At 37.3% G+C, this 9,436-nt stretch overlaps 1 protein-coding gene across 1 annotated transcript in view; it reads right to left on the reverse strand.

Annotated features, from left to right (window-relative positions):
* LOC127571029 (histone-lysine N-methyltransferase 2C-like) overlaps positions 1-8,873 on the reverse strand; it is a 355,346-nt gene extending 346,473 nt beyond the window's left edge. The window contains 1 exon segment of the mRNA XM_052017016.1: positions 8,765-8,873. Coding sequence (XP_051872976.1) covers positions 8,765-8,808 — 44 coding nt within the window. The 5' untranslated portion in view covers positions 8,809-8,873.
* Between the last annotated feature and the right edge of the window lie 563 nt (positions 8,874-9,436).

A 9,436-nucleotide genomic window follows, 5' to 3' on the forward strand; every position in this document is an offset into this window, starting at 1 on the left:
TACATTCAAATATGGAATTCTCCACCATCATGGACACCTGTTACTTATTGAATTGTCCACTGCCACTCTTGACTGGAAATGACAAGACTGCAGAGCTCGAATATGCCAGTTGTAAGATTACTTAGCTGACTCATTGACATGTTGCTTCCGCTGTGTTGTAACTTCAGCGGATTGGTACCTTTTTGTTTGCTATGCCTGATGCTGCTCTTGATATGTTCTTCTACACTCAATGAACGAGGGCTGATACTCTAGCTCCTTCAGTTTCAGGCAGTTATTAAAAGTTCCAATAAAAGTTCCAATAGAAGTTCATGGGGTTAATATGCACATTGCAGTGATACAACACCTGCCTTGAGAGTTAAACTTTAAAATTCACAGTAAAATATAGACTAACACTACCAACTCTGTGTGTCTAGCTAATAGATGAAAAAAACTACTGGAAGTAATGAAGTTATACCATTGCTGGAAAAGGAAGAAACGAATGATCCAAGAAATTACTGAAAGACTTCAAAACGGCAAACAGATGAAACCACAAAACCCACTCCCCCTTTTGATTAGCCTCTATGTCCTATGTTATTGAGACTCATTTCAATGTTCAACATAGCCAGTGTTCTTTGATGTCCTAGATTTGTTTAGTGATTTACCATGTGCTCATTGGAGAGATATTAGATACCACTCTTCACTTCCATTCACAAATAACAGTAACACATTTGCAATGTACAGCAAGAAAACTGTACGACAGTGAACTGTAAGAAAAATAAAATTCATCATTAACTCCAAGTGTTAACAGAGAGGAGAACCAAATATACAGATTTTCAAGACAGAGGGCTAACCTTTCCTAGCAAGTATATTTTGTATACACCCAAGATATCTGCACACATCTGCACAATATCTTCACAAAACAAGCCAAAGCACAAGTTTATTACCACATTCAAGGATGAATTTCTGTACAACCTATTCCTTAACTTTGTACATAAATGTCAAACTTGTATTGCACATCCTTCAGTCTGTTCCAAACATCAGCTTTTAATGAACATCCTTTCTCATAATAGTATAGTATATAACATAATAGTATATAACAAGTCACAACTAAGACATACTACTGACCTCCACTTTGCTTCTAGCTGGATACTGTCCGAACTCTCAACCTACTTGCCCGCAGCTGACCTACGTTGTTCTTTTCCAAAAAATTAAGTTTTAAAACAGTAAATTAAATTTCTAAGCCTAATTCAGAGGCTGTGCTTGCTAAATTGGTAAATGCTCAAATCACAATTTTTGAAAAACTGTGAATGTGACTTAGCATATGGACTATTGGTATTGGTTTATTATTGTCACTTGTACCGAGATACAGTGAAAAGCTTGTCTTAGAAACCAAACATACAGGTCAATTCATTACACAGTGCAGTTACATTGAGTCAGTACAGAGTGTATTGATGTAGTACAGGTAAAAACAATAACAGTACAGAGTAAAGCATCACAGCTACAGAGAAAGTGCAGTGCAATAAGGTGCGAGGTCACAACAAGGTAGATCATGAGGTCAGAGTCCATCTCATTGTATAAGGCAACTGTTCAATAGTCTTATCACAGTGGGGTAGAAGCTGTCCTTAAATCTGGTGGTACGTGCCTTCAGGCTCCTGTATTGCTTTGCTCTATGGGTCCCATTAAATTCTTACTGAATTCTGAACATAATTAAACAAGTTTTAAGTTGCCCAATATATATATATTTTTGTAATTTTAGATAGGTGAACATAAACTACCTGGAAATAGAATGTACCTCAAAATTATCATGTCCGTTTATATCTCAAATTATTTACTATTTGTCTTTAGCTTGTCTTGCAGTAAGATGACCTAGTGAATACCTTACTTATAATCACAGATTAGTTACAGCACAGTGGACAACCCACAGGCATGTACTGTCCATATCAGCTCTATTCGAGAACAATCTAGCCAGTCCCAGTTGCCCAATAGTCCTGCATATTTATCCAATTCCTTTTGAATGCTAAACTTCAAATCAGCTACCCCTACTACTCCTAGCAGTGCATTCAAGTCCTGAACAACTTGCTGCATAAAAACATTCCTCTTCACGTTTTGAAGTTTTGCCAATCACATTCATTCCCTCAGTAAGAATAGTTTCTTGCTATCAACTCTGTATACCATTCATGAATTTAAATATCTCCATTCTAACTCAACCTCTTCTGCTCCAAATCAGAACCCCAGATTCTGTTACCACTTTTATTTTCTACTTATGACAAACAGAAAGGCATCAAAACAAATGCCATTTCTATGAACAATTTTATCACTCCCTCTCCCCACTTTCTCCAAAGACCTCACTCTCTCCCCATCATGCCCATCAACTCCATCTTGATACTCCTACCATCCACTTTACACAAGGAGTAATTTACAGTAGACAAATTTACCAATCAGCACATCTTTGGGATGTGGGAGAAAACCAGGGTACCTGCAGAAAACCCACTCAGTCCAGGGAGAACATTCAGGCACCACACAGAGCACTGGAAATCAAGTCTGAACCTGGGTTACCGGCACTGTCTGACAGCAGCACAACCTGCTGCACCACTGTGCCAATCTTCCTCAGCCAATTTTCTTTCCATGCTTCTACAGCTCTTTTTATTCCTTAGCCTTATATTTTGATGGCAATCATACTACATCTTTTCAAGTTTATTTCACTCATCCACCAGCTTACTTCAAAAAAAAATCTAGTTAAACAGAATTTGCCTTCCCAAATCCATTTTGGCTTTTTCTAATTAATCAACACTAACCTAAATTCTGTCCCCAATTGTTGTTTCTAGAACTTTCCACACGACAGATTAAATTGGCTGGTCTGTCATCCCCACACCATTGTTTGAACAAGGGTATAACTTTTCCAGTCCTCAGACACCTCTAACCTTTATAATATTTGGAGGATATTTAGCTTAAATATTAGATGAAATCATAATGTACCATTCAGAGTAGGGAGTTTTGTGATGGGCAACCTAGTTAGTAAGGATAATATTGTTATATAACTATATTAATCATGTGGTACTATTTTCTATTCATAAGGCGCCAATTTCAATTCACAGAATATGCAGATTAGTTTGAATCTATAGTGACTGCAATAAATAAAATACAATAAAGATACAGATGTTAATATCAGCTGTAAAAAGCATGGAACTAGTACATTTTTAAAAATTCTTATCCTCATTTTCAAATCTCTCCACACATTCACTTCTATCCACTCCCAAAACCTTTACGCCTTTCCAGTTTGGTCCTCCCTTGCATCTTTTAGTTTCTGCTCCACTGTTGATTGGCAGTGGTGGCTTCTGCTACCAGGGCCCCAATCTCTGGAATTCTTTTCCTAAAACATCTCCATCTTTGACACTCATTAAAGGCCAACTCTTTGATCAATCTTTTGGTCACATAGCCTGATCTCTCGTGTGGACAAGCACTAAAATTTTATTTGATAATGCTACCATGAAGCAACCTGGATGTTTTACTACAAGGCTATGTATTTATACACAAGTAGAAATAAAGTCACTCACACAATTAAATGGATGTTGTTAAAAAAATGCACTATACAGAATATGAAGATATTTGTTGTATAAAAGATAACTGGCAGTTAGAAATACAGTAGAGGTCCCAGTACATGAAAGAAAACAATAGCATGCAGGTAAAGCAGGTAATTTGGAATGCTAATGAAATGTTGGCCTTCATTGCAAGGGATAGGAGTAGCACGAGGTTATTTTGATGCAACTTTACTAGGTACTGGAGACAACACACCTGGTGTACTGCATACAGTTAAGCCTCCATATTTAAAGGAGGATAACCTTGCATTGGAGGTAGTGTGGAGAAGGTTCATCAAGCTGATTCCTGAGGTGACAGGTCGAGTCTATTTTCATTGGAGTGTAGCAAAATGAGGGATGATCTTACTGAAGCACAAAATTCTGAAGGAGATTGACAAGATAGATGCTGAGAAGGTGTTTCCTTTTGTGGGGATTATCTGGAACTAGGCAGGAGGAGAATTTCAGAGTAAAGGGTTGCCTATTTCAGAAGATGAAGGGAAATTACTCCTCTCAGAGTCAGGAATCATTAGAATTGTCTGCCCCAGATATCTGTGGAGATGCAGTCACCGACTATATCCAATGCAAAGGCTATATAAACTGCAAGGAAATCAGGTAGTATGAGGAGAGCACAAGAAAGTGATGTTTATGGCAAGATCTTAGTGAACATCAAAGCAGGCTTGAGGTACCAATTAGTCTACTCATGCTTATGTTCCAAGCAAAAGAGGAATGATAAAATGTTTTGCCTCAATTTGCTTAATTATATTAATGCACTGATTTTAAAATGTTTGGATACTATTTTATACGCGCAACTTTAACAGAATTTTTAAATATGTGATGCTAGGAACATTCAAAAGACTCTTTGATAGGCACATGGATGCAAGAAAAATGGAGCATTATGGAACATGTAGGAGGGAAGGGTTAGATTGATTGTGAAGTATGTTTATATAGGTTGGCACAACATCGAAGGGCCTGTGCTGTTCTATATGGTTAACATTCACCAGAATAATGATAATAACACAAGAGCAAGGAGCAGGAGCAGACCATCTGGCCCTTCGAGCCTGCTGCATCACTGATCAAAATTATGGCTGAACATCTACCACAGAGCCACTTTCCTGCACTAGCCCCATATCCTTAAATTCCCTGAATATCCAACTGTTTTACCACAAACAGAAAAACGATTAGCATAAATGATAGGTGCTTCATTCACAACTAGGGAGCTGAGAATGTGTGGAGAGGTTCATCTTAAAAAAAATAATTCATCTCATTTCCTTGAGATTCATTTCTCTGCATTTAAAAACAAATTGCCAACTGTTCATTTACTCCATTCATCATTAGAATCACTTTGTGTTTTATGCTGAAAGAAAATTTTTCCAATTGATTGTTTGAGATCATCTGAAGTTAAACAAGTGATATGAAACAGCCAGAAACAAAAATGATTTGCTTCAACTTATAGGACTCACTTACTTGTACTTAATTGAGGAATTCAAACAAAGTATTAAGAACAGAATATGCTGGAATGGAAACACTCAGGTTAGGCAGCATCTGTGGAAAGAGTTCACACTTTAGGTTAGTGACCTTTTATCAGAACTTGTAATGAAAGGTCATTGAGCTGAAGCACAAGTTCTGTTTCTCTCTTCAGATGCTGCCCAAGTACTTCCAGCATTTTCTGTTATTTCAGATTTCCAGCATCAGCAGTTATTTGCTTTTTGATTAAAAGGGTATAAAATAGTAGCAGATAAATGACCAAGTAGCATAGATGAATTCAGCCTCCATTACAGTATTACTTTTGGATATATTTCCATTTTAAATTCAGTTGTAGTAAAATGTCACTGAACTGACTAATGTTGAACACCTATAGAATTGTTTAGCACGAGTTAGGAATTCCTGTAAAGTTGTATTTTATTTAATTTCAATCCATTAGTGTCATTGAAAGCCACAAAACACTTCGCCATTCCTCACTTCTGCTTGGATTTTTAAACTGCCAGATGAGATTATTTCTAATTTATGAGAAATTAGTACATATCAATGTATTTTAATACCTAATAACCAGCAATAGACAAAAATTTTCATTGCAAATCATTGATGGGAAGTGCACACGTGTGTATACCAAGCCAAAAACAATGGAACAAAATTTCTCATGTATCTGAATACACGTCCAAAATCAACCACTGTACAGTAATAATAGGCCAAAAAATCCAGTTATCACTCCCAAAATTAAAGTTGTTGCAAGCACTAAAGGAATCTTTGTTTGAAGAAAAATTACTAGTTATATAAACTAGGCTTACCAGTCAGACTAAATGAAATTAAAATAATTTATAAATTTGCAAAAAGTAACATTTCAAAATTCAAATGTTCTGCAAATGTTAACAAAACAAATATCAAAATCCATGTTTTTCCCTCTGAATGTGTAAACTGTGGAGAGTGGGCAAGTGAAGACAGTATCAAGCTGCAAGCATAGACTAAGAACTACTTTGAATTCTGAACCATGTTAACTTGGAACAGAAATATACCCCATTAGCCTAGCAATTCACAACAGTCACAATAAAATGCTTTTACACAGAAAATTTTCCCCACCCCAAACTTCAGGTTTACCAATTTCCAGCTTTAAAAAAGAAAAAAAATCTACTGCATTCTCAGTCAACACCATGATCTGGTTCTATTCACTTCCTCCTCCTCCAACAATAATAACTCTAAAACTGTACTCTTCTCAATACCATCATGCAAACATGATGGATGAATTTTGGATGTCTTCAACATTGTTATTGAGATGCAATTCTAAAATCAAAAACTATTCTGTCATTGAACCTTTAACCAGTTTCTAACTATACAATGAAGACAAAAGAGACTGCAGATGCTGGAATCTAAAACAAAAACAGAACATTGGAAGAACCCAGCAGGTCAAGCAGCAGCTGTGGAGGCAAAAGATGCAAGTCAAAAATTGAGACCCTTTAATCAGGACTGATTCAGTGTCTTGTCCCAATAGACGCCTTTTGCCTCCACAGATGCTGCTTGACCTGCTGAGTTGTTCCAGCATTCTATTTCTGTTCTAACTATATAATGTTGCATTTTGATGTTAAATGTTCATATATAGCAAAACACATTATAGACCAAGATCTTCAAAATACAAAATTTGCAGCTTCAAGCTGCAAGTCTACCAATATTCTGGCAAATTAAAAGTTAGAAAATTGATTTCTCTGTACAAATATGTTAGATAATACTTTAGTGTATGGCCTTTCAGAAGAAAAAGCCATTGACATTGAAACAATAAAAGCAGTACAATTTATAGATACTATCTTTGCCTGATCAAGCCATTTTCCTAAAATAAAACCTCACTTTAGGAAGGATAGAGACTTTAGAGAGGGCACAGAGGAGTTTTACCAGGATGCTGCCTGGATTAGAGGGCATGTGCTATCAGGAGTATTGATCAAATGCAAGAGATTGCTAAATAAGCATATGGAGGATTTTAAAATAGAGGGATACGTGGGAGGAAGGGGTTAGATAGTCTTAGGCGAGGTTTAAAGGTCAGCACAACATCGTGGGCCGAAGGGCCTGCTCTGTGCTGTGCTGTTTTATGTTAAAACAAAAAAAATGCTTCAGATACTCAGCAGGTCTAGCACCAATTTCCAAAGTACTACTGATTTAACATGACATAAATATTGAGGGCTCTATAATCAGAACTTAATGTTATCAAGCAGAAAAATCTAGAGTGCCAATTACGTACAGAACTGAGAGAGCACTACAATGTTGGACATGTCATCTTTCAGATGAGAAATTTAGATCATGGCCCCACCTGATCTCAGATAAAAGCAAAAGAACGGGTGGCACTACTTTGCAGATGACTAGGGAAATTATTGCATTGACTGGCCAATATTTATCATCATCACACTGCTATGCTCGAACTGGTTGCCGCGTTTTTTTTCTTTACAACAGCGAGTACTTTTGGCTGTAAATTGTTTCGGGACATCCTGAAAGGAAAGTTAAGATGCTGTAGTAATGCAAGTCTCTTTTTATTTAAAGCTCTAGCGATGATCTGGATATACAAGTCCTTGCTTCAAATAAAAATAAAAAACTATAAATCCACTGCAGGATAATTTACTGAGACACTGGGGTTGCAAAGTCATGGTACTGCATCATGAGTTTAATAGTCTATCACAAAACGAAGAGGAAATTGAAAATTGCCAACTGGAAACTGAGTAATGCCAACCTACACAAGGCTCAAAACCGAAACCTTCAGGCCATGTCACGTAACGTCAAAACAGATTTTGAAAATGCTCGACTCTTACATTAACTCAGTATGAAAATCAACAAACTTATTTCACATTAAACTGCTGGAAATTTAAAACGTTTCGTGAGATGACAAAATGCAAATTAAGAATACTATCATGTAAATTAAAAATACACACACTCGGGTCACACACTGACACGCACAGTGGGATCCGCCATGACTGGGCGGCTAATCCTCCAGTTGGCAACTTGACCGCGCAGTTTGGACACATAAGAGCTTGGGCGGTTTTACCACTCATAATAATCAATTTCAAAGTCGGAAAAAGACAGCAAACCCTCCAGAATGATCAAATATTTCTATCACCAATCTCAAAACGTGGAAATTAAAGTTGCTTTTTGGAAAAATAAAATCAGCTTGACAGCTTTTCAGGGGACGCTTCCTGGCTTTGTCTTCAGCCGTGTCTGCATTTGCGTTTTTCCTCCCCCCTTTTTCCACCATCGACCTCTACGAACTCCTCCAGTCAAGAAAATTGTGTAATAAAAATTAAAACCAAGGAAAAAGTGTTATCAATTCTCACGGGGGACGTGCATTTTGCACGCCAGTGTCTGAATAGTATTTTTCCTCTTTCATCATCAACTCTTCCCCTTCCAACTCCAGTTAAAATTTTTAAAAATTACAACCCAAGAAAGTGATCAATTCTCACAGCAACCATGCACTCAAGTATTTGCACGCTAGATGTTCGTCTATTATTTTCTCTACCACCCACCAACTCGCCACCTCTAACTCCTGCAGTCAACAAAATGGTGACACAAATATTGCAACCAAAAAAAAGTAATCAGTTCTCACGGCAGCTGTGCATTAAAAGTCCTTGTATGCTTTTATTTTTGCCTGGTATTTTCTCGCCCAATCCTTCCACCACCCCCACACCCCCAACTCTCGTCAACAAAATGGTGCAATTAACAAACAAAAAATTAAAAGTGATCACTTCTCAGAGCAGCCGTGCATTCGACCTTTTTTTTGTAATACCATCCTTTTGAAGAGTATAAATAAAATGTAGATCCATATTACTCGTCAAAGTACAGCTTTTGGGGGAGGCTTGCAAACCATGACTGAGCAAGTTGCACAATGGCGCCCAGACCGACCCCCCCCCCCCCCTTCCTTCCCTCCCATTTCTCCAATGGCCTGAAAGGGAGCCGAAGCCACGCAACCCCGCCACCAAACCAAGCTGTATATTTGTATTAACAAAATTAAAAGAAACTTTATTTTTTTTTAAATTGAAGAAAAACTTACCTTCTAAATCCTAGAAGAGCGGAGTTTTTGTGTTCATGACCTCAACTGTCATCGGGGTAAACGACGCTTGGTTCGGTTTGAGAGAACAGAAAGAATATTTTTTCCCGTAGATATTTTAGATAGAATTTAACGAAAAGCTCTCTGTTGTTGCTGCCGACTTTCTATTGAACAGTAAACAAGTTTCTGTTCTAATCTGATCAAAGGAGATTGGCGGTCACCAGAAATTTTATCCAGAATCTTCGATGTTGAGTTTTTTTTCCTCTTCTCCTTTAAAGAAATATATATTCGAAAAATCTCTTCTTGCCACGTCCCCACGCACAAAAACGATGTGATATGAGAAATCCGGTCTCAAGCGTCGAGGTTTTTG

The sequence above is a fragment of the Pristis pectinata genome, chromosome 5, assembly GCF_009764475.1.
Source record: "Pristis pectinata isolate sPriPec2 chromosome 5, sPriPec2.1.pri, whole genome shotgun sequence".
Lineage (NCBI taxonomy): Eukaryota > Metazoa > Chordata > Chondrichthyes > Rhinopristiformes > Pristidae > Pristis > Pristis pectinata.